The 24,326-nt window shown below is 46.9% G+C and overlaps 3 protein-coding genes across 6 annotated transcripts; 1 reads left to right on the plus strand and 2 right to left on the minus strand.

Annotated features, from left to right (window-relative positions):
* Window positions 1–318: 318 nt before the first annotated feature.
* SLC25A28 (solute carrier family 25 member 28) lies at window positions 319–4,345 on the minus strand. Of its 2 annotated transcripts, XM_061636323.1 has the most exons (4): window positions 3,962–4,343; window positions 2,976–3,204; window positions 1,847–1,903; window positions 319–1,272 (listed from the first exon to the last, which is right to left on the minus strand). In XM_061636323.1, exons 1-4 carry the CDS (start codon window positions 4,250–4,252, stop codon window positions 755–757), a joined length of 1,095 nt encoding a protein of 364 aa, XP_061492307.1. In that variant the 5' UTR covers window positions 4,253–4,343; the 3' UTR covers window positions 319–754. The 2 variants fall into 2 exon arrangements, with proteins under 2 accessions (XP_061492307.1, XP_061492308.1); XM_061636324.1 differs by lacking the exon at window positions 1,847–1,903 and having other exon boundaries at window positions 3,962–4,345.
* A 233-nt stretch (window positions 4,346–4,578) lies between these two features.
* On the plus strand, window positions 4,579–22,998 carry ENTPD7 (ectonucleoside triphosphate diphosphohydrolase 7). 2 transcript variants are annotated; one of them, XM_061636329.1, is made up of 14 exons: window positions 4,579–5,205; window positions 5,484–5,589; window positions 6,775–6,954; window positions 9,405–9,455; window positions 12,922–13,127; window positions 13,218–13,368; window positions 14,066–14,169; window positions 14,501–14,557; window positions 14,894–15,042; window positions 15,121–15,287; window positions 17,713–18,037; window positions 18,126–18,211; window positions 18,380–18,541; window positions 19,772–22,998. In XM_061636329.1, the coding sequence occupies exons 2-14, from the start codon at window positions 5,582–5,584 to the stop codon at window positions 19,998–20,000; spliced, it is 1,875 nt and encodes a 624-aa protein (XP_061492313.1). In that variant the 5' UTR covers window positions 4,579–5,205; window positions 5,484–5,581; the 3' UTR covers window positions 20,001–22,998. The 2 variants fall into 2 exon arrangements, with proteins under 2 accessions (XP_061492313.1, XP_061492314.1); XM_061636330.1 differs by lacking the exon at window positions 9,405–9,455 and having other exon boundaries at window positions 4,581–5,205.
* Window positions 21,413–24,247, minus strand: LOC133389174 (V-type proton ATPase subunit e 2). Of its 2 annotated transcripts, none has more exons than XM_061636339.1 (4): window positions 23,689–24,247; window positions 23,033–23,080; window positions 22,432–22,500; window positions 21,413–21,699 (listed from the first exon to the last, which is right to left on the minus strand). In XM_061636339.1, exons 1-4 carry the CDS (start codon window positions 23,790–23,792, stop codon window positions 21,609–21,611), a joined length of 312 nt encoding a protein of 103 aa, XP_061492323.1. In that variant the 5' UTR covers window positions 23,793–24,247; the 3' UTR covers window positions 21,413–21,608. The 2 variants fall into 2 exon arrangements, with proteins under 2 accessions (XP_061492323.1, XP_061492324.1); XM_061636340.1 differs by having other exon boundaries at window positions 21,613–21,699; window positions 22,379–22,500; window positions 23,689–24,209.
* Window positions 24,248–24,326: the final 79 nt, after the last annotated feature.

Raw genomic sequence — 24,326 nt, forward strand, 5'->3', positions numbered from 1 at the left:
CACTGCTGAAGTGCATACGAGAGGAACAAAGCCCATCTGAGCTGTCTGTTTCCTAGTGCTGATCTGCTGAAGGAATGCAAGCACTCTCCCAATGCTGATTAAGGATGACAGAAGGCAGCTCTTTCATGGATCAATATTAGTCGTACAACTTGTAGAAGATGCTGCATTATATAAAACTAAGCTCACTTCTCCTCTCCCCCAATCACAAGGAAATAATTTAAACCATCTTGCTACAGTTGTTCCAGCTTACCTGAAAAAAAGCCCTATAAGAGTTGCTAAAAAAAGAGTAGGAGAGAGAAGAAGAGCAAACAAGGACCATGACAATAAAGCAGACTTTATTGGAGGTGCCAAGGGCCACAACAATCAAAGCCTTCCCAGAGAGCATGAGGTTTGTGTGTGTGCTACTAGACAACAGCTCAGCTAACACTTCCCCTGCCTCCATCACCACTCATTCATAATACCAAACCATTCTGGATATGCAGGCCATCATCCCAAATTCCAATGTGCTCAAGGTAGCTCATGTTAGTTCCCCTCCTCTTTAAGGGAATACAAATTTGTGGGCAAGGGAGATGCTTGTTAGATGACAGGCTAGAAGAGGGCAGGCCAAGCTGCTGCTCGTTGTGTACTATTCGTTTGGGAGAAGAATGATGGGCTGTGCAAAACGCAGCAGCAGGCAAGAGGCGGCATCGTTATTCCAAAGGCTTGCTTGTCATCTGAATCTGGCACCAGCCAATCCAACAGGTGGAGTCATATCTCACTTCCCGGCCAATCGCTCCTCCTTTCGTTTGGTGAGAATGTATTTGAAGAACTCATACACAGACCAGGCAATGGCTGTGGAGGGCATCTGGTAAATGACGCGTGCCTGTACCCCTCGGAAATAGGCAGTCAGCCCACCCACGCGGTACACCGTCCTGAATGCATGAGCCATGCCTGTAATGTGCCCACTGATGTTGGTATTCAGTGCCAGGGCCTCCTGGGTATTCAGCAGTGTCTTGCAAACGTCCAAGGGGGTGGTGGCAGCAGCAGCAATGGCACCTGCACAGGCACCTGCCACCATATGGGAGCTAGGGTTGTACTGTCTGTGGGGATTGAGGTGTTCCTGCAGAGATTCGTATGCCATGAAGTGGATAGCCTGGAAGGGGATGTTCATGGTCAGCTGAGTGGTGTAGCTTCGGTAGAAAGCTCCTGCCCCTTCATTGCACCACACAGTGCGTACACAGTCTGTCACTCGCTGGTATGGAGAGTTGTACATCTGCATTCTCTGCTTTACCACTGAGATCAAGATGACAGCAGCAGCCCAGCCGTGGAGACAGGAGAACGGATGTGAGGAGACCAAAAGAAAGCAAGTAAGTGCAGTGATCTGAGCAACATGCATTCTATGTAAACTCTTTTATAGATCCAGATGTCACTGCAGTCCTCAAACACGCTTCAATGCTATCTACCTACCCAGCAAACCCCATAGAACCCCACAACTCAGGAAGAACCAATGATGCCCCATCCCTAGATTGTGAGGCACCAAGTAAAAAATTGGGGTTACTGAAATGCAACATGATCTGGCCTACAGAATGTAAGGAACACAAACGTACCCATGAAAGCCAAGTTATAATATTGTCTTCGTGTCATTTATCAACATCCAGAGCAAAGGCAGAAACCCAAGTATCTTCCTTCACTTCAGCTAAAGCCTCTTCCACACATACACCCCAGCATCCCAGCAACCCTTGTAGAGGATATTGCTCTCTTATCTGCCTGTACCTTAATACAAGCAACAAGTGAGCACCCCCTGGTGACAAAAATGGAGCAGCAGAAGCTGCATGAAAGTTGCAGCACCGCTGGGAAGCAGCATTACCTTCTGCTGGGTTCATGGCTGCATCGTGAAGCAATGTTGCCACACAGCCTGCTGTGCCTGCAAAACAAGGACTGTTACATGTGAAATGGGCAAAGGAGTCCTGCTAAGGTCCTAATGAGCTCTCAGAATGAGCAACCAACTGAGTGTTTGCATGCCCCACCCACCTCACCAAGACAGAAATAAAGTTCACCAAGGTCAGCATCAATTTTCAGAAAGGGAATAGCAGAAATATTCAAGGCTTCACTGCAGCAATATTTACCAACTTAATCTCTGAAAGGATTGAACAAAATGCCCGTAAGACTAAGGCTGCAATCCTAACCCCACTTGCATGGGAGTAAGCCCTACTGAATTCACCAGGACTTACTTCTGAGTACACATGATTAGGATTGCGCTATAAATTATCTAATTCCTAGAAGAACCAAGACTATCTTGGAGCTATTTAGGATTCTGTAACCCTCATGCTAATACATTCAACAAGCTTCAGAGTCTGATGAGTTAGGTACAAAAGTCGGGTCTCCAGCTAAAGGGATCTTCTTATTATCTGTTCAGACTACCAGAGATGAAGGAGGAGCATTAGAAGCATGCTAGTATGGAAAAAGTAGACGTAAACAGACTGACTGTAGACCACGTTACAGCAAACCTGGGGCTCTCCCTAGTCTAAATTGAAGATGCTAAAGAAAGGAGAAATTTGAGGGCAAATACAAATACACACATATCTAGAACAACTGCTTCAAAGGAACCACATTGTATAAAATGCTAAATACAAACAGCAACACACCCATCCTCTATTACACTTCAATCTCTCTTCACAATATGGAACGGAATTTTCTGAATGCCCTGACAGAAACCTCAGCTGCCCACCCCATCTTATTTCCATAATCCCTTCTCATTCACATGTTGCTCTCAAAAGACAATAATACATCCTGCATTTTCAGTGATCATGATTAGATACTGCTTGGAGTGAAGCAGAACATAGCATTAGGGATGACTGCCAATAGTGACCAGGGTTCCAAAGTTAGCAATGCCAGAGCAATTAGAAACGTGGCACCCAGTTCCTCATCTCACTATCAGCCCTAGCTGAAAACATGGGGACCCCAGGGCAGGGCAAGGAGGCAAGAAGGGACAATACCGTTGGCCACGTGACTATTGCCCCCAGCATGGATAATGTCGGTAAGTGTCTTTTTCAACTTTTCATAGCAGGCGAAATACAAGGCATGGGCAGGGCCTGCCCCTGTGGCCGTGATGTTCAATCCACGCATGGGTCGCCAGATTCCTTCAGTCCGCACGATCCGCCACAGGGCCTCCAGCACATTCCGGTAGCGAGCAGCAGGTTCCGGTTGCAGGCTCTGCATCCTTGTCTGCCAGCGCAGGGAGGGGAGCAGGTTAGATATGCCTAGGGACTTGGCCAAGTAAGCGCTCCCCACCCATCTCTCCCAACCCACAACTCTAGTTCTTTTCACAGACATTCAGCTTTATTTTAATCTCTTAAAGTGGCTCTGTGAGCACACTATGTGCTTGGAGGCAACCTTTGCAGATCAGCAGCTGGTCCTTTTTTGTAGTGAATGGTCTGCAGCCCCCACCTAACCTCCCCCACACCTCATGACTGAACCCAAATGTTTCTTTGAACAATGAAAATTGCGTTCTTGGAAAAAGTAAAATACTGGACTGTGTTTCAGAAAAAAGGTCTTGCTTCTTGTCTACTACTGGTGGCAATTCATAACTCACATGTCAAACGATTGTTCATTGACACTTCTGTCATTAACTCGCAAAAGAGCCAAGTACTTGTTTGATCCCTTCCCCCCTAACCCAATTCGTTTTCTCTACTCCACTGCATTCATTGTGGACACCCCTCACTTGCCTGTCTGTCAAGTCCCATCGCTTTTTTGTTCACGTGGATCGAGCCGAAACATCAGCCAATACGGATTAAAATGCAACTCCATACAATAACATACCGCACTCTGGTCCTGTCCAGAGGCTTTTTTCAATGACTCCCGGATCTCACCTCAGCTCTGCACTTGAGAACTGATCATCGCCACCCGTCCTGGCTCCGATTCCCGCCTCTACCCCCTCCCACCGCTCCCAGAGGTTCGAGAGCAGCTTCCCGTCCGTTCTCACCTTGACACAGTCCACCGGATACATGAGACTGTGCTCCAGCACCCCAGCCACAGCCCCTGCGAGCATGTGGGTTGAGGCGGCGGAGCCGCGTGGGAGGGCCTCGTAGTCCGGCTCCGGACCGGCCTCGGTGTCCGTTCCAGTCCCACCCTCCCCGCCACCCCCCGAGGGCCACGGCCACGCCCAACCCGACCCTCCACCGTCACCCCCGCCCAGCAGCAGGAGGAGCTGGCGGCCGGGCTCCGCCCCACCCCGCTGCCCGGGCCCGGCCGCGCCGCCCGCCCCTAGCTCCATGGCACCGCCGTCGAGTCCGTTATGGGCTGCACACTCGGTCCTGCGGCTCCCGCTCTGTCTAGCCCATGGACGTCACTCATTGGCCATTGACGATATTCGCGCCGCCCTAATCCAATGTCCATTGGTAGGCTACGACTCAGCCTAGCTTCTATTGGGTAATCTCTGTCCTATATCCCGCCTACCCAGAGAAGATATTGGGCAAGACCTCGTTGACCTTTCGTGCTTTCCACACCCCATTGGCTACTTTTCTCCTTTACGCGCTATACGTCAGAAAAAGAAGAAAATTACTGGGCACAATGTCTGCCGTTTAAAATGACAGGCTTGCAACGAAGTCTGCGCAGTTTTCTACGGCACGTGTGGTTTGTAGATGTTACTTGGCTTGCCTTCATTGAAGGCTATGCCTATATATTGGAGGGGGGAACGAAGGAGGCAGGCTGGTTGACTGGGGACTGTGACTGGCTTGGAATTGACAATTTGGGCATCTAGGCGCAGATCGGGCCCATGGGGGGAAGCATTTAAAAGTCTGTGGTTCAGCCCTCAGGCCTATAAATTGGACAATATTCGCTTGACGCGATGAAAGAAAGCAAGGAGAGGAAAAAGCAGCCTGTAACCCTCAGCCGTGTTCTGTCACTGGATTGGCCCAGGCATTGTGACGTGTTTGATATTACTGAATGATACTTGGGGAAAAGTATCGGACTCTGTTCTAGAAACTGCACGATGCCCTTTGGATCCCCAGCTGATTGGTTATCCGGCGCAGGAGGCGGAGCCAAGGCTTGCGAATTACCTAGAGCAGCCGGCTTGTTTCCGTTGCGTCAGCTCCACACGGACTCGTTTATTGGCTCCTGTTGCTGGTGCTGCTGCTGCTTCTACTACGGAGCCCGGTCGCCCTGGGGACGTGGCTGGAGCGCTTGATGTGCAGGGGAGGCTGGTGCTGAATGTGGGTGAGAAAAACGGTAAGTTAAGTTCCCGGTGATGCCAGTACTGGGAAGAGGAGCGAGCGGTGCCTGTCCAGGAGGAGAGTCGTGGCTGTGTCAGCGCATGGGAATCCTGTTGTCCGCCGTCGCCGGATGGCGGGTCTCTCTCTCTCTCTCTCTCTCTCTGTGAACTTGTTCGTGATTTGGGATGTGGGGTTAATTAATATGGGGCCAGTTTGCGGCCATTTCAGGGGAGAGGGACAAGAAGGGGACTGGCTCTTACACTTAGTGATCTTTCTCCCTCCCTTCCTTTTCAGGTTTCAGGACCCTCCCGTAATTTTGAGGGCAAAGAGATGAAACTTCCTCCCGGAACCTGTAGAGGAAGCTAACAGAGGTTAGGGAGTGGGTTGAGCACATGGCCAGGTGAGATGATGGGAATGTGGATCCTCCTTCAGATCATCCATATCATTTCCTTACTGGTATTGCCACCTTCCTCCTTGCATCTTGTATGTGTGGGTGGCCTGCCAGGCAGGGGCGGCAACCACCTTGATGGCAGAGGCCTTGAAGATAAATATCTATGCTTCTCTCCCCTGTTCCCCTTCCCTTGCTTGCCCCCAATCACAGTGATGCTGTCGGCCCTCTTCCCTTGCGCCATCCAGGAGGCTTTTAATTCTTAGGAACGTCTGCAGTTATAGCCAACCTGGCTAGCAGCCAGCCAGGTTCAAAGATCAAGTCCTGTTCTAATCAGACAGGGTAGAACAGCAGTCTGTGTATTTCTGTGTGGGTTCCCAGTGTGTTCATGATGGTTTCCCAGGCACTTTCACTCCTTTGTTGTTCAAGTCTCAAATGAATGGTTGGGGAAAGGAGTGGGAGTGAAGAATGCTCCTTCCCTAGTCAAGGGCCCCTTGAAAAACAGAAAATGTATTGTGCACATTGCGTGTGCCCTCACAAAGGGATATGTAAGGGATGTCTGCAGTCTTATTCATACATGCCTGGGAGTAAGCCCACCGAACATAGTAGTATCTACTTCTGAATAAATGTATAGGATTGTGTTGCTGATGACTAACTGCAACCTAGTGCTATCTGACCTAGTTGGCTTATTTAGATGCAGGGTTACCAGTGCCATAAAGATGTTCTTTCAAGACTGCAGTATTCAGTGCTGTTGTGGACATAGGGAGCCCAGCTGTTCCTTTTTACATTCTCACCTGCCTTGGAAGAAGGAGTCTTCTATCCCAAACTTCCGCCTGTGGGGTGTGCTGATTTCTCTGTGTATGCTGGAAGCATCTCCACTTTTTTAAAAAAATATATATTTCTATCCCACCCTTCTACCCTATAATAGGGCACTCAGGGCGGCTTACAAAAATAAAATTAAACATGTACATAATAAAATTGTAAACAGTAAAATCACAAAAACATTAAAATAAATTAAAATACAATATATATATACATACAGATATGTATATGTGTATATGTATATACACACACACACACACACACACACACACACGGATTTCTGTGGTCATTATATTGGCAGATAGCTAGGACTGACAGATGAGGTTCATTCCAGACTTTAACAGTTATTTAATCTGCTTTTTTCCCCTCTTCCAGGATCAGTTTTTCCTGTCTGTGTCCAGCGTCTTGGCACTTCACAGTGCCTTCAGTGAGCCTTTGTTTCCATCAGCGGCTAGCCTTGCTAGGCCTTCTACTTGGAACTGGTGTTTTGCTACTTGTGGCAATTACAAATCTATGGCACTGGAAAACTGGTTCTCAAGACTGGCATCTTGAAAGGTGTGTGTGGGGGGCATGGGGCTGACATGAAGCATGATGAGAGAAGTTAAACACGTGCTTTCTGGCCTGCTTGTGGTAATTGCAGGGAAGGAATCTTCCTGACGGTTAGAAAGTGTGACAAAAATAATGTGAACAGCTTAGTATGATATCTATATCCATAACATGTCATACTGGGATATAGGTATTCACACAGTAATAAGTCCCACTGTATTCAGTGGTGCTAACTTTCTAATAGGTGTCTTTAGGGTTGCAACCCTGCTGTGTTAGATCTGAGAGCAAAGCCTGAAGCAGAAACCAAGGGAGCAAGGTCTGCTGGATAGAGAGGCTCTGGGAGCCAACTGATTTCCACTGCCTGCATTTCCAAATTAGTTAAGTTTTAGCAAAGCATTCTAATATATTGCTTCTGAAGAAGCTCTTCCAAATAGAAAAGGCCTCTTTGAACTTTGTAAAACATAGAAAGACTGAGATACTATTTAGGAATAGAGCACAGTGTTGTTCTGAGAGAGGTAGGGCAGCCACCAGCATTCTGAAAAGGGGAGTGTAAAAAATATGCTCTAAAACAAAGCACATCACTAAAAGAATTCATTTTGGGCACATCTTTGAAAGATGACGCCATATATAGCTGTTATTTCTAATGCTGAAAAATCTAAAATGGAGGAGAGCTGCAGGAAGAAGTTGTCCAGCAAGACAAATTGGTTCATGCTTGAAAGAACACCACTGTAAAAGAAGGTACTGCATCATATGGAGCATATTGGGTGTCTTCAGGGTTAAAAAGTACTATGTGCCCTTTAACCAGAGCTAAGAGTATTCCGTACATTGGGGGTGGGGAACCTGTGGACCTCCAGGTATTGTTGGATTCACAACTCCCATCATCCCTAGCCAGCATGGCCAATAGCTGGGGGTGATAGGAATTATCTCCCATCTGGAGAGTCCAGAGTTAGCCATCGCTGCTTTATATGTTGCTGGACAACAACTCCCATCAATCCTAATAATTTACTATGGCTGGGACTAGTATACATGCCATGCATAATGTAGAATCTGGTTTCCTGGGAGAACTGTCACCTAACAAGGGGCCAGTTTCCTTCTACCCCTCCCTTTCTCCCCTGTTCTTCTATAACCCCAGTCTTGCATTATGAACTTGGGCATAGAGCTCTGCATTTTTTGTGAAGCACAAAAATAGCAGTCATAGAGGGTATGTTTGAGTTAAAAGTTGCAGAGGAAATGGCAGGGCATATGCCACAGTTCCCATCCAACAGCAAAATGGAAGTGATGGGAAGAAGCTACCTGGACTGAGTTCAGCTGGCATTTTCTCACTAGCAATGGCTGCAACCCTTTAGGAAGAGTAAGCGGATGCCAAGACTAACAGAAGATCAGTGCTGTTGGGCTGTGCATTCAGAGTGCTGCTCTGTCGGCTCTCTTCGTCTGGTGAAATGTTGGGTATGAATGAATGTCAAGAGTATCAAATCTTAAGAACCCATGAATTGTGCTGGGAAATCCCAAATTTTGAAGGGATTTTTGACCTGGTTTAATTGATTTCCAGCCCACAGAAACAGTCCTCTTCAGTACATTTGTACAGAACCTGGCAAATCTGCTGTCAGTTTGTGTGCTGCAACAGAAATCCGTGATATATATGGCTGCATGCACACATTTAAAGTGCCTTCCCTTCTAAAAATAATAATAACGGGAACTGTAGTTTAAGGGTCCTGGGAATTGTAGCTCTGTGAAGGGTAAACTACAGTTCCCAGGAATCATTTGCAGGGGGCAGGGATGTGCTTTAAATGTATGGTGTATTTTGCATGTCACAGAAGCACTTCTTTGAGTTGGTTTGCCCACCCTTGTTAACACAAGCCCTAGTTGGGTGTTAGCCTTTTCAGTTGTCAGGAAACATGCAAAAAGAAGGTGGAGGCACACTACCAAGTCTCACGCCCCCACCGCACATTCATCTGTACACAGTTCAGAGCCCTCCATGAGTTTGGGGGTGAAGATCTGATGCTGTAGGCTTCTAAATCATGTGGGGACCTCTAGAAGAAGATAAAGTCTTTGCTTGCAAACTTATGAAGCTGTGTGCTTGCCCCTGTTGTTCCTTCCTTGTTTGCTTACATGCGAGGACACTGAATGCCCAAATATAGCAACGGGGCTGTACTGTCAGACAAAACCTGACTTCTTAGGCACAGCCCAGAGAAGTTCAACAGGTGCCATCAGGTGTTTCATGCAATGCCTACCAATTCCACCATAGATTCTGTCTCCGTGTGGGCAATATTTCTAACCACTCCCTTCATCCACTCTCTCTGTGCACAGGAGTTTCACACACCCCATGACCACCTCAGTTTTCCTTATACCTACTCCTCTTAAAGTCAGTAAAATTTCAGAATGACTAGATATGTAACTTTAAGTATTACACCAGTCTAATATACTTAAATAAAGGAAGTTATCTTTATTGATGACACCAGAGAGATAGGAAAGCATCAGAGACAACAAGCAACTCGTAAAGAAATCAAAAGGTAAAAAAACCAAAACACCTCTATTTCAAACTTTCTTGCTGTTACCTATGCTGGGCAAATTACTAAGGCTTAAAGGTTACTAAGCTAAGAGGCAATTATTTACGTTTCTTCCCATAAGATGGCAGACAGCAATTCCCTAAGTTGGGGATGAAGGCTGATGACTTTTGGATAGGTCATACAGCCTTTTCCCTAGATGGTCTTTAAAAAGAAGGGGGTAGTTTTAAGATGCTAATTTAGGATCCCCCAATTCGAACCAGACTTCTCACGGTCTGCTGGAAAATGACAGTACTTCCCTTGGAGCCAGAATTTTATGTGATATGCTAAAGAGAGTCTCTCCAGCTGTGGTTCTTTCTATTAAGGAGTCTAGACTTGTTGATGTTATCACTTTAAAATAGACCATTAAGATAAAGGTAAGGTATATGGTTTGGCAAGGGTCAATCATTTGCAATTGATAACCACTTCAAACAAGTTTTTTACAGAAGAAAGGAAAGACTGGTAATTACTTTTAAACTCACATTTCCTATAACTTTCAAACTTGCATTGCATACCTGATTCTCTCAGCTTCTCTTGTAGTAGGTAGCAGGCTGGATTAATAAAAAAACTTATTTTTCATCCAAAAAAAGGCTTTTCTGTTGCAGCATTTATTTGCATAACATCCTTGAGTGCAGTAATTGTATTCATTACCCTGCTTTTCTTTCATCATGGAACTCAAGGTGGCATAGATAAAGTCCTTAGGTGATCCCCCATCTAGGCACTAACCAGATGCACACCTACTTACTTTCAGCAGGTTCATTGCTATATCCTGTCCCTTCAAGTCAGGATCTGGGACCAGTGCTTGTTCCTTTTCCACCAGAGGTGATCCTAAAATATACATTTAACTGCTTTTTATCAATTTGAAGTGATGTGGATTAGAGGGCATTTTCTTCTTGGGACAGACTATCCATCATACATTTATCGCACTTGGAATGTTAGGCAAATTATAATGTGAAATGCAATGTCTCCTCTAGAATGAAGCCTCAGATAAAGCACTTGTCCTACCTGACACAGTTCCTGGCACTGTCTTGTCCATGGTGGGCAGGCTTTGGCCATCCCACATTCCCTCCTTCTCTTCTCCCCACCACCTTATTCATGTATGCTGGTTAATAGAAGTAAAACAAAGGCTTATGACCCAATTTTTGTGATCTGAGCTTCATAGGCTTGGCTTCACCTTTCTCTTGGGCAAGATGCAATTATATTTGTACATCACTTGGCTCCTGGGGAAATCGTAACTGGAATACTTCAGGGGGCACATGGCATTCGGGGATGTCAGGGTTGTCTCGGGCCACACGCTCTGCTCAGTGGCATGTGACACAGTAGCTGAATGGCCAGGGAAGCTGTGCCCTCTTCTGCGAAAGTCAGGATGATAGAACCTTTGGCCCTGAGGCATTTGGCCTGGGGATGCTCTTCTGCAAATCTCTGCTTTGTTCCAGCCAGTGCTGCTGGGTGGGGGAAGCAGCAGATGCAGTGCTGACTGAGACAGAATTTCCTTCAGTGCAAGAAAAGGGGGCAGGATCAATAAGAAATGTGACATGATCTTTCTGTCTAATGGATCTGCAAACCCCACTAATTTAATTAGCATGCTTCTTAATGGTAGGAGATGTTGTGGTCTCTCAGTCATCTTCTCTGATTGCCCTGATGAAATGGCACAAAAGGGGTGGGCGGCAATGTCTGCTTCAGTTTTGTGGTTCTTATGGAGCTGCAGCCAGTGCCTGGGGGGTTCAAGAGCTCTCATCCTGCTTCTGGAAGGAGGAACAAGAGCCTCCACAGGGACTAGCTATGCATGCTGTGTCAGCATCACTTTGAACATTCATGGAGAAGCAATATAGGTATTCTGTGTTCCTGTAATTACCATTGTTCAATCATGGACAGCCTCTGAAAGAGTAGGGCAGGCACTGTACAGAGCTTGGTGTCTCTGTTTTCCCGTGTTCCCATGTCCCTGAGGCCCACAAGTAAGAACATAAAAAGAACCCTTCTGGATCAGGCCAATGGCCCATCTAGTCAAGCATCCTGTCCACGCAGTGGCCAGCCAGATGCATACAGGAAGCCTGCAAGCAAGACCTGAGTGCAACAACACTCTCCCCACTTGTGATTCCCAGCAACTGGTATTCAGAGGCATACTGCCTCTGGATAATGGAGGGAGAACATAGCCATCATGGCTAGCAGCCACTAATAGCCTTATCCAATAATTTGGCTGGTCCTCTTTTCAAGTAATGGCCACCACCTTGGATGGCTTTAAAAGAAGATTAGACAAATTCATGGAGGACAGGGCTATCAATGGCTACTAGCCGTGATGGCTGTGCTCTGCCACCCTAGTCAGAGGCAGCATGCTTCTGAAAACCAGTTGCCGGAAGCCTCAGGAGGGGAGAGTGTTCTTGCACTCGGGTCCTGCTTGCGGGCTTCCCCCAGGCACCTGGTTGGCCACTGTGAGAACAGGATGCTGGACTAGATGGGCCACTGGCCTGATCCAGCAGGCTCTTCTTATGTTCTTAAGTGGGTGCCCATCGCTACATCTTGTGGGAGCAAATGCCATGGTTTGGCTATGTGCTGTGTGAAGAAGTCCTTTTGTCTGTCCCATCTATGTGCTTGGCCATGCTGTCAAGGGAGTCAGGAAAGTATAGTCTTGAGTCTCCATGGAAAGAGGAGCTGGCCTGAAATGTTCAAAAATGTGACCAGCACAAAGGACTGCTGCAAGGACTGTGAGATGGGCTATCCAGCTCTATCTCTGGGGGACAATTTGGCTTCCTTTAATCTGTGTGTGTTGGGGGGGACAGAATAAACTGTGACTGAGAAGCTGGGACCCACAGATGCACTTCCCTTTGGTTTGACAAAGAACAATTGGAATAGAGGGAAATGGCCTCCGAGCAGGTGCGTGCCTTTGTGCTACTCGGTTGCAAATCAAGTCAGAATCGGCTTTTGCCAGCTGCCCATCTTTAGACTGAAGCTCCCATCCTCTCCCCACAGCTGAGAGTATCATGCTTCTTGAGTCTTGCCTTCTTCTTTCAGGGATTTAATTATGAGATATTTAAACCTGCCTTTCACCAAATGGTCCAAAGGCTGGGTACTTACATTGTTATATATCATGTCGTAACAAATACAGAAATAATAAAATTTGGCAAAAATCAGCATCTAAAACCTATTAGCAACAGGTGATGTGAATAAAAACTGCCTGGCATACTCTTACCCCCAGGGCCATAAAAATAGTTTTTCTAAGGCAGGGGTGGGAAACCTGTGGCCCTCCAAATGTTGTCGGACTCCAACTCCCATCAACCCCAGCAAACAATAGTCAGTGGTCAGAAATGATGGGAGTTGTATTCCAACAGCATCTGGAGGTTCCTGACCTTTACCTTTTAGTTATGCTAAGATCTTGCTTGGTTTTGGTCTCTGCTCTTTACCCCATCTTACCAAATCTCCCTCATCCCACTTGCAGATACTTGGCACGGTTTCGAGCCTTGGAGGCCACAGACACAAAGAACCCATCTCTGAATTATGGGGTGGTTGTTGATTGCGGGAGCAGTGGATCCCGGGTCTTTGTGTATTTTTGGCCACCCCACAATGGCAATCCACACGACCTGCTGGACATCCGGCAGATGCGCGACCGCAACAGCCAGCCTGTTGTCAAGAAGATCAAGCCAGGTTTGGATCTTTCCAAGCAACTGTTGAAGCACATAAATGCACCCTAGAGGGTGTGTGTATGTTTGACACAGCGTTGCTTTTCTTCTACAGGGATCTCTACACTGGCAACCACTCCAGACAAAGCTAGTGAATACATGAGGCCGCTTCTCAACTTTGCTGCTGCCTATGTGCCCAAGGCCAAGCATAAGGAGACTCCCCTCTACATCTTGTGTACTGCAGGAATGAGGCTGTTACCTGACTGGTGAGTGACCTACTCCTTTCCTGGATTTGAGCAGAGTCGGCTTGGGATCAGGAAGTGCTGGGCCACGAAGGGCCAGAGATGGACTTGCATCTTTTGGGGAGGATAGAGACACTGTCCCCCAAGAAATAGGACTGCTTGGACAAGCCCCTTATATAGCAAAGGCGTAAGGGAGCTGTAGCTATTCCCTCTTTTGGGGGGGTGGGAGGTGTATGTATGGCACTGATGGGCATCTTAAAAGCTTTGCATGTCCACAGGCACTGTACTCCGTGGGCTAACTTGGGGGGTGTAACGCTGGTCCTACTCAGAGTAAACCCATCATAGGTAATGGACATGACTAACTTAGGTTCATTCATTTTAATAGGTCTGCGCTGAGTAGGCCTTAGTGGAATACCACCCTTTTATCTCTTTAACCACATTCAGGCTCTTCTCAAGCAGTGGATTTTTTCCCCCTCCGGCGGAGCGAAAAATTAAGCCCTGCTTATGAAGCTTGAGTGTTTGCAAATTGTTGGCTGAAAAGAAACCAACCGAGAAGGATTGGACTCTTGGCGAGGGGGACAAAGGGGCAGGTTTTCAAAATGGGGTGGAGTCTGTTGTGCAGACTTCATTGTCGATCAGCAAAGAAGCGACGGGGAGAGGGTCTGAGAATATTTTAATACAGAGTAGAGAGAGCTATATGTTTGTTTGTGGATCTTTGCAGGCAGCAGACAGCCATCCTGGAGGACCTGGTGAGGGATGTGCCTTTGGAATTTGACTTCCTCTTCTCGGAATCACAGGCAGAAGTGATCTCGGGGAAGCAAGAAGGTGGGAGATGGGCCAGAAAGGCTTGGTCACTCCATCTTGGGGACTTTGGCTAAGTGTGAAGGAGAGGGGTGAGGGCAGGTAGTGCAACTGCATTGCATGGTCCAAGTCAGGATCAGAAGGCTCCGCTAGCTGGTGCCAGGAATCCTGGGTGAGATCATGCTGTGCAGGGGGCGGTAGGATGGCTGACGTCAGGGCACCCACTTCACTCGCTGCTGAGGGTGCCTGACACTGGGAGGTACTTCCGTTCCTCAAGCTTCACAACAGTGCTGCTGTTGCATCTCACATAACCCTGTATCTTCAAGGAGTCTAACACTGCTCTTCGTTCTCACAGGGGTCTATGCTTGGATAGGCATCAACTTTGTCTTGGGGAGATTTGACCACAAAGAAGGTGAGGCCGAGGGAAAGGATAGAGGGGCCTAATGGGTGGGTAGAAGTTTCCTCTTGGGGGAGGGTATATCTAGCACAGTTTGCTCAATTCCCAGCAGGAATGGGGATTTAGCTGACCCACCTCACCTGATCCAAAATCCCTTCCCATTCTGCTGTCGGGCAGGAGCAGAGGTGGGCAAGAGAAGCAAGCATGGACTTCCCTCCTACCTCCCCCATCCCCCCCCCCTGCAACTCTCCCCCACCTAGACATTTCCAATGTTTGGCCCAAGTGGCGAGAGGACATGCAGTCTTCTGCTTTCCTTTTCAATGACTTCGGCAACTCTTTTTGGCACCACAGAGGAAGGTGCAGTGGTTTCTGTGACCCTGGCTGGCCAGGAAGAGCCCTTGGTGCGAAAGAGGACAGTTGGGATCCTTGACATGGGAGGCGCCTCTCTGCAAATAGCCTACGAGGTGCCCACTACGACGTCCTTCTCTTCCCCACAGCAGGTGTGTACGTCAAGCAAGGCAGGTGTGCTGTGCTCCAAGCTGGGCTTTGCTTCTTACTCCCATCCTCCTCCCTGACAGGAAGAAGCTGCTAAGAGCCTGCTTGCTGATTTCAACCTAGGCTGTGACATGCAACACACAAAGCACGTGTACCGGGTCTACGTCAGCACCTTCCTTGGCTTTGGAGGAAACTTTGCCCGGCAGCGCTATGGAGAGATGGTGCTGAATCAGACCATCACCCGCAACAGGTATTCTCCTGTCCTCATATTGCCAGGTTGCTGAAGGTCTGGACAAACGCAGGTCTAGATTCTAAGTTTGAGGGGTGGCAGCCCTGGAGAAGGCTTTCTCTGTGGCTACCCCTAAGTAGTGGAACTGCCTCTCCAGAGAGATGCATCTAGCACCTTCGTTATGTTGTTTTTGTCAGATGCTGACAATGCTCCTCTTTTCCCTGGCCTTTGACACCTGAGATACATATTTTAGGACCTGTCCTATTATCTTGATTGCAATCTATTTTAACTCTTTTTAATATTGTATTTTTCAACTGTAATCCATCTTGGAACCTCATGTTGAAAGGCGGGTAAGAAATCTAGGGCAGCGTCCAACAAAGTAGTTCCATTAAGTTAGCGCAAGGACTTCTGGCTGTGCAACGGAACATCCCTTCCCTCTCCTCTTCCCCCTAAATCTATTCTGGGTTTTCCCCAACCCTCCAGAGCAAATTAGAGGACAGCACATGGGGAGAGGAGTTTTGTTGCACAGACGGATCTCCTTGTGTTAACAGAACTATTTTGTTGGAGACCATCAATCAATAAAAAATGACACGAGGGTCTCTCTGACTGCTTCTCAGCACTTCTTGGACTGGTATGAGTTATTCTTGTGCCCCTTTGCTATGCAAAGCCAAAGGTGAGATTGGGGAGAGCAGCCTGGCAGTACTGGCACTGCAAAATAATGGCAGACAGTGAGGAATTGGTGCAGCAGCACCTTACCCTTAACTGGGTAGAAGAGATAATATTATTTATTATTATTATTTATTAAATTTATATCCCGCCTTATGGCCAATAATACCTTGTGGGTGTTGGGCATGTGGCAAGAGCAACTCCTGTTTGGGTTCTTTTGCATTCCAGAAGGAAGATAGAGTTAGGGTCCTCCAGCTGGCTAGGCGTGCCCACCTGTACCTGTGCTCTTCGCCATCTAACTTCCTTGCATTGTAAACTGATATTCTCAGGGAAGCTAAACCTCCTTCCAGTTTACTTTCTTCTTTGATTGTCCGAGGAGAGAGTAGATATCTTTGTCTTTATTCTCTCTCCTGAACCATGAGGGGAATACCCAAGTCTGGGCATTGCGCCTCCAGCTTAGTTAGGAAAGGCATGAAAATGGAAATGGACTGCCTTAAAGTCGATCCTGACTTATGACGACCCTTTGAATAGGGTTTTTATGGTAAGAGGTATTCAGAGGTGGTTTACCATTGCCTTCCTCTGAGGCTGAGAGGCAGTGACTGGCCCAAGGTCACCCAGTGAGCTTCATGGCTGTGTGGTGATTTGAACCCTGGTCTCCCAGGTCGTAGTCCAACACTAACCACTACACCACACTGGCTCTCATGAAAGGCATACCTAGTTCTAATTAACTATCTACTGAAGCCTCAGTGATTTAAATGCAGGGTAAAAGCCTGCTTCTTAGGCAAATACACACACTGGCACACACAACTCAGAACACTGAATTACTCTGCATACGCATAACAGTGGGCAAGAGAGAGCAATTATGCAAGAAGTCCAGTATTCATCTTAACATGGTACCATCTTATTTTCCCCTGTGAAGTCAAGTATTGGTTTTATTACAAAAAATATTCTGCATATCTTACATGTCAGGAAAGGAAATGTTTTTTGTCCTGTTCCTTATTGGAGAGCTGTACTACCCTGCAAGGCTCCTAAGGACAGTTATGGCATGGATGACTGCAGGAAATGGTGTTTAATATAGGTAGTAAACTTGGGGGTAGTTAGTAGCTCATTCCTCTTGGCAGGGATTTAATGAATGGTGACTCAACTTTGTTACTTTTAAAAAAATGTATTTGTGGAAATCTGCCCCCTCCTCCATGGAGGATTCTTGAGCCTTTGGAAAGCCCTCTGACTGAGAGAATAAAAGCATGCAAGCTCTGGCCAGCCAGCTTGCTAACTACATAGCAGATATGCCAAAGGTGGACTCTTGTGGTCCTTCATTTTGTGTGCAACAGAGGATTTTCTTTTCCTCCAAGGATCTTTGTTGTTTTAGTCCCTGCCCAACCCTCTTTGTGCTATTTGTTCAGCACCCCAATTTCATGTGCTCAGGAGCAAACCAAATCTATGTGGCAGGCAGGGGATGGTGCCTCTGAATGATTGGCCATTGCCATGTGTTCCTTTTTACACACCTGCATGTACTTAGTGGTGGCATGTGCATCTCACTGATAGCCGTGGTGCTTGTGCTGACCCTGGTAGTAGAGAAGACGTTGTGTGTGTATATATATTTGCAGAAGGCAGCTCGGCAGAGGTGGGCTAGTTGGCTGAATGCTAACAATGGGAAAAGTTGTTATTGGTTGGCCCACCTACGTGCTGAGGGGAAGCATAGACGAACTTCATCATAGCTAGCAGTTGGGAATGCCAGCCTTGTGTTTTCTGGATTCTGAAGCTTAGGCTCTCATTGCAGGTTGCGGGGTGAGCAGATTGGGGCAAATCCTGAGGTGCCAATCTTGGACCCTTGCCTGCCTGTGGGACTGGAGGATGTTGTGGAGCACGGTGGCCAGACCTTGCACCTCAGGGGCCAGGGAGATTGGCAGACCTGTGCAGAACAAGTCCGCCCCCTGCTGGCTGGAGACAACAGAACCACAGTTGCTCTGAGCAACACCTATCAGGCACCAATTGACTTCATTAACAGTGAATTCTATGGGTTCTCTGAATTCTACTACTGCACTGAGGATGTGCTGCGCCTGGGAGGGTCATATCATATGTCCACGTTCACACGTGCTGCCCAGGTGACTGTGACATATGTGATCACTTTACCTAGATTTGCCAGTGTGTGTAGTTTCTGTGCTAATCTGTGTCTCTTTTGCCTCTTTCCAGGATTATTGTAGCCTGAGCTGGTCAGTCCTGATGCAGAGGTTCCAAGACCACCTATACTCTGCACATGCAGACCTGCATCGTGTCAAGTAAGAAGCCATTCTTCCCCTTCCCAGTAGAGGAATTTGGGACTGAGAACATGCTTTGTCCATAACTCTTCTTTCATTGGCTGAAGCAATCTTGCCCCACACTATCTGCTCAGCTGATGAGTCTCAGACAAGCATCCTTGTGATGGAGTCTGTGTGCTCTGCTTGCAGGTACCAATGCTTCAAGTCAGCTTGGATGCACCAAGTCCTGCACGAAGGATTCCATTTCCCCAGGGATTATGCTGGTCTGCGCACAGCCCAGTTGGTGTATGATCGCGAGGTGCAGTGGACACTGGGAGCCATTCTCTTTAAAACCCGCTTCCTGCCACTCAGGTAATCCAAATTGCTGCCTGCTAGGCCTCCTTTCATCTAAGACAGTGGTGGAGTTCTTTTGGTTACTTCAGAACCAGCTTTCATAACAAAGGCTTCAGTAAAAACTGAACAACACTGGCTTGTAGCGTGTTTGATTTTCTAGCCCTTATGTGTGCTGAGCAGTCTGAATATGTCACCTGCTGAAATAATTGCATTGGCTGCCCGTTAGCAACCGAGCTAAGTTCAAGGTTATGGTTTTGGTGTACAAAGCCCTATACAGCTTGGGACCAGGATACCTGAAAGATCATCTTACCCCTTATATACCCAGTTAATCACTATATTCTGAAGGTGAGGGCCTCCTGCAGATACCATCTTATCAGGAGGTCCGTTCCATACAACATAGGAAGCAGACCTTCAGTGTAGTGGTACCTACCCTTTGGAATTCCCTCCCCTTAAATATTAGGCACCATCTCTGTTATCTTTTTGGCACCTACTGAAGACCCTCCTCTTTCAACAAGACTTTTAAGTGGAGATGTTATCCCAGTCTGCATGTGTTGGAATTGCTTTTTAAGATGTTTTTTAAACCTTTTTTTTTAAAAAAAAGATGTTTTAAAGATGGTTTGTTTTAATATTTTTAATTCCTGCTTTTATGATGCTTTATAGTGTTCCTAGTGTTTTTGTTTGCCGCCCTGGGCTCCAATTAGGAGGAAGGGCAGGATATAAATTTAATATATAATAATATGTGTACTTAGAAGTAAGCCTCACAGAGTTCAAGAGGATGCTTATGTGTGCATAGGATTGAGCTTGGAACATGGAGGGCTTCAATACTCTGAAGCTGGGGTTTTTTTAATGTGAGAAAGCAAAAATGTTCTGCTGGCAGTGCTTTTTGAAGGGAGAAAGTAGAAGCATGCACATAGCTGGTATGCTTTTTAAGATCCACCAAAAGGAGAGAGACCCCGCCCCTGCTCCAGGAGATAATGTGTCTTACATCAGCAGGAAGTTGATCCTTGATTAGCAAGCAGCAGCATGTTTTAATCATGAAATGACTAAACTTCCCAGTTCTTGGATATCTCCCTTCTATTTATAAATGATCTGTTGGCCATAAGCCCAAGGCAAGTCAGGTATGTGGGAACTGTACTTTCTTACTGCGGTATCCAGAATGCTTTTTTAAATGTGCTACTTACTGCAGCCAAGATATTCAAGCTTAATCCAGGTTGGCATTTTCACTTCAGCCTTATTTTTGTTTTTCAGGGATATCCGCCAGCAGAGTGTCCATCAGCCTCGTAGCCTTTGGCTCCGTCTCTCCTTCGTTTATAACCACTACCTTTTCTTTGTGTGCATTCTTGTGGTGACACTCGCCATTGGACTCTACCTCCTTCGTCTGCGCCGCATCCACCACCGGCAGCTGCACCCAGCTCCACTGGACCTCCTGTGGCTAGCAGAAGTGGTGCCACTGCCAGCACAGGACCCAGGCTCCTGACAAAAGAGCTACCTCTCATTGACTGTCCAGGACTGCCTTATTGGCAGTGGTTTATAACCACCCCAAAGCTGTGATCCTCTTCTGTGTTAGTCCAGAATTGTACAGCACTCCAGTTTATCCCCAGGACCAAAGTCCAAACAGTGTGCACTCAGGCTTGGCCCCTAAACCAAGCCCCACATCTGTAGTGAACTCCAGATTTTCCTCTGTGGCTGAAGGCCCCAGCCACTATAGGCAAATCATGCTGCAGGTACTGTGAGGCAAGGGAAAGTATGACCTGATCTCTTTTATCCCAGACAGTGGGGCAAAAGCCAGCATAAGTGAAAATGACCAAAGAAACCTAATTTACTCAGGAAGGGAGGGAGAAGGACCTTGTGTAGCCAAGGGCTATATTGAAGACTGAACAGCTCTTCTAAAAAAGCATCTCCCACAAAAGGAAAAGAAGCAGTTCTTTCTGGTGCTTTAACTCCATGAACACAGGGCCTCTCTCTCACTCTACTTCTGTTGATGTCTGTGATAGGAGGACCAAAAAAGGAGTCATGCAAGCAAGATTCCTTAAGGGCAAGAAATGCCCTTTTAACAAAGGCAGATATTTGCTGTCTCTCTTTCCCACTCCTCCCAGTACTTTTTGCACATACATACAGCCAGAGCTTGGACAAATTACTTTTTTAAAACTACAACTCCCATCAGCCCCAGCCAGCGTGGCCACTGGAGTGGGCTGATGGGAGTTGTAGTCCAAAAAAGTAACTTTTCCAAGCTCTGCTTACAGCATCGATCCCTTTCAAATCCCACATTCACACATCATTAAGAGTATCTGAATGCTGTTGCCCCAGCACAGGGGTTTCCACCTGTTCTTAGTTCCACGGAATACCACCTTGGAATAGAGAACAGTACAGTTGGTGCAATTTGTTTTAATTACAATATCTAGCCCATAGACTTTGAATCAACTATGGGTTAAGTTACAAAACGTATTTGGTTTAATACTTGAACTCCAGTTACTGTAGCAATAAATTCTGCTGAACTGTGCAACTAGAGTTTCTTAACGCTAATTGTGCTGGAGGATTGTTGGTTGGAATACATCACCACCAGTCATAAGAACCATCATTCCTCCCCTGTGTTTGGGAATGAGAGCCTATCAACAATCCTAGGCCTAAGGAAACGAACTTGCTTTATTACTTCAAATATGGCACATTTCTGAACAGGATAGGGTTATGGATTGCTTTCTCCCAGTCTATGAAAGGTGGCAGTAGCTTAGCTGCCTACATCACCTGGATAGCTTTACAGAAGTCTTCCTTGCCAAGTAGTACAGACAAGTTCTGATTTCTGTACACTATCAGTTGGATGACATAGTTGGGACATTACCATAGCAGTTTTTCAAGCACTTCTTACCCCACAGTAGGATACTTAACAATAGGTAAAGTAAGATCACATTTATTTTCACAATACAATAAATATATACATATACATCACGTAATAAATCAATAGTAGAAGAGGGCAGTCTACGCAAATGCACCCTGGTGCAGCAGCTTCACTGCTGACAGACAAAGAAGGGGAAAGAGCAAGCCTACTGGGCTAGCATCACCACTTAAAGGTAAGGAAGGTATTTTGTCTCTACCCCAAGGGGACGTTCCAAAACTCCATCAGTAGCGATTCAATCTTGGTGTTCATCACAAGAGTTTCAAGATGCAGACATTTGCCCAAACTGCCAGGGGAGACACATTGGTTACATCAACTCAAGCGGATACCACCAAGATGATCAATTAAAACAGTAAGGGAAGGGATAGTTAAATACATAAATGGTCCCTTCATGCACTTGGCCCTTGGCCCTATTCCTGTGGGGGACTTCAGACTATGAAATAAAGATCCATTCAGTTAGTACTGGAAAGGGAAAGGAGTGGAGCTGTATCCAGCATCAGAGGGAAGCCTGAGAGAGAGAGCTCAGTTCTGAACTTTCCCTAGCTGGCGAGCACGTCTTAGAACAAGCTCCCTGTTGCCCTCTATGTGACATTTAACTTGGCTACCTTTTACAAAGAGAACTGCTAAATTGCAGCAGCCAAAGGTATTACAGACAGATCATGAGCACATTTCTGGTCCTATTGGCTAAACCAGAATGGGATCTATGGCCCTCCTGATATTGCTGGATTATGATCCCTGACAGTTGGCCATACTGGCTGAGGTTAATGGGAGCTGGAGTCCCATAAAATCTGGAGAGCTACAGGTTTCCCATTTTTGGGCTAAGCCATTGCCAAGTGAGTCAGGTAAGGAGCAAGGCATGGGAATTTGTAAGTCGGAAGCAAATTAATTCCTTTTTCTTACAAGCCATTAATAGGTTGCATTTAACATAGTTATATATAGATAGGATGTGTTAGGTAGGCTAATACCTGCAGAATTAGTATGTAGTGGTCCAGGTTACTCCCACAGGAAGCGCACATACCAGATGGTCTCATTCTTCAGCTGCGGTCCAAACAGTGGGTTTGCCTGGGCCAGGAGTGCTATAAGCCAGCTGCAGTGAAAAGATCAAAGGATGGGAAGGTGGCACATGAGCTGGATCACAACTCCTTTTGCACAGGATATCATATATTGCTAGTGGTCTAGTTCTAAGAGTACAGTGTCACTGGAGGAGGGGTGTAACATTCCTTATTCATACGTGTTGACCTAGGAGCATCATGCATGAATGCACTGTACTAAAACAAAGCTTTGGACCAGAGGCAGTGGCAGGACATATTGCAGGAGAACAGATATGATCTGAGTCCACCCAAAGCTTACTTTAGGGGGGAAAAGACAGGCTGTGTATGCATCTTTGTGTAGAATAAGGAACCAAGAAACAAGTAGAGTATCAAAAAGGGTCTTTACACAGGACAGCCTGTGTATTTGATAAAGGTATTTGGGATTCCTTCCTTATTCTCCCAATACTCAGGAAGCAGGCACTGGGTCATAGTGTCAGAGCCAACATCAATTATGAGGGTGGCAGGTCTCCTGTAGGCACAATCCAGCTCCACATTCGCAGTCATCCTCCCATACACACCAATACTCACAAGAGATAGCAGGAAATGGCAGTGGTCACCAACATGGTAATAATCACTCTGCAAAGAAAAAAAAGAAAAATGACTGAGTAAGGCTACAACCCTAACTCCACTTACTTGGGACTAAGCCCTATTGAATTCAATGGGACTTACTTCTTAGTTGACATGGTTAGGGTTGTGCTGTTAGTGAGGCAGACAAGTGGGAGCAGGCACAAAAGGCACCCAGAACTGGGACTATACAGGCTGAAGAACGTTGAGGTGGTCTAATGAACTGTACCACTCTTTAATGTTTCTTCCCCCCTGAAAATTCCATGCCTAAATAATACATAGACAAAATTCTAGCCCAATCTTTTACCTGTTACGCCGATTTGCTATTCACAGGGTTGTTGAGGGTTTTTTTTAACATGAGGGAGCCATTCACAAATGTTTCCCCCACTTGCAGTCTGAAGCGATACAGCGTCTCAGTCCACTGTATGTGTGGATCAGGCCTCATTGGGGCAGGATTACTCTGTACTTGTGAGGAAAGAAAGCGGACAAGTGCCGGACTGGTGGGGGAGCGCTATGATTTTTTTATCCGTAGGTGGCCATGATAGAGCGACCCTGCGATAGATCGGGCAAGCGAAGGTTGTGGAATGGGGAGGCAGAATGACGGGGTTGGGGAGCCTCACCCGCGGTTGGGCCCCTTGGGTACGAGCCATGGGCCTGCGATTCCCACGAGACCCCAGAAGACGGAGAAGAGGACGATCGGTAGCACGAAGCTGTGCGCCGTCATAGTGGGGCAAGGTGAGAAGAAGCGACGGGATCAAGGCGAGAGGCCAGGTAGACTGCAAGCGCAAGGCTCCGCCTCTCCTCTATTGGTCAACTGGACAATCGCTCAAGTTTGCTTCAGGCGTGCTTCACAACCAATCAGCACTCCACGCGCGCCAGATTTTTTCGTCGCCCGGCTGTTAGGAGCCTCAGTTCTGGAGGAAGTTGTTTGTGGCGGACCGCCCCCTGCCGCATGGGAGGGTATACTGCGAGGAGTTGAGGAGAATGGAATCCCGTTAGGTCCGCCGCTTGCAAGCGTACCGGTAGATGCGTCATGGATACCACCAGAGATAGTTCCCCCCTCTCATAGACCATAATCACCAGGTTCCCAACTTTCTTTCTTTTTGGAACACTAAGGTAGGTTCTCCCATTTAAAGAACCCGATTTATGAGCAAAACGAGCAGGCACTATTCTCCTTCACTTTGTGAGGTAGCTTTCTGCTTCCGCCTTTCAGCATGTTGAGCCATACGAACGAATGGCATTCAGGAAAGCAGACCTA

This window comes from Rhineura floridana, chromosome 7 (genome assembly GCF_030035675.1).
Source record: "Rhineura floridana isolate rRhiFlo1 chromosome 7, rRhiFlo1.hap2, whole genome shotgun sequence".
Taxonomy (NCBI): domain Eukaryota; kingdom Metazoa; phylum Chordata; class Lepidosauria; order Squamata; family Rhineuridae; genus Rhineura; species Rhineura floridana.

What these genes read in the sequence shown, in the direction of transcription:
- SLC25A28 (XM_061636323.1), bottom strand. Translation starts at nt 4,252, where the DNA reads ATGGAGCTAGGGGCGGGCGGCGCGGCCGGGCCCGGGCAGCGGGGTGGG. An exon ending in ATCCGGTGGACTGTGTCAAG is followed by an intron (nt 3,205 to 3,961) that starts GTGAGAACGGAC and finishes CTGCGCTGGCAG; the next exon opens with ACAAGGATGCAGAGCCTGCA. An exon ending in CAATAGTCACGTGGCCAACG is followed by an intron (nt 1,904 to 2,975) that starts GTATTGTCCCTT and finishes CTTGTTTTGCAG; the next exon opens with GCACAGCAGGCTGTGTGGCA.
- ENTPD7 (XM_061636329.1), top strand. An exon ending in ATGAGGCTGTTACCTGACTG is followed by an intron (nt 13,369 to 14,065) that starts GTGAGTGACCTA and finishes GGATCTTTGCAG; the next exon opens with GCAGCAGACAGCCATCCTGG. An exon ending in GAGATTTGACCACAAAGAAG is followed by an intron (nt 14,558 to 14,893) that starts GTGAGGCCGAGG and finishes TTGGCACCACAG; the next exon opens with AGGAAGGTGCAGTGGTTTCT.
- LOC133389174 (XM_061636339.1), bottom strand. Translation starts at nt 23,792, where the DNA reads ATGACGGCGCACAGCTTCGTGCTACCGATCGTCCTCTTCTCCGTCTTC. An exon ending in CCCAAGGGGCCCAACCGCGG is followed by an intron (nt 23,081 to 23,688) that starts GTGAGGCTCCCC and finishes TTTTCTTTGCAG; the next exon opens with AGTGATTATTACCATGTTGG. An exon ending in CTGAAGAATGAGACCATCTG is followed by an intron (nt 21,700 to 22,431) that starts GTATGTGCGCTT and finishes CTCCCCTGGCAG; the next exon opens with TTTGGGCAAATGTCTGCATC.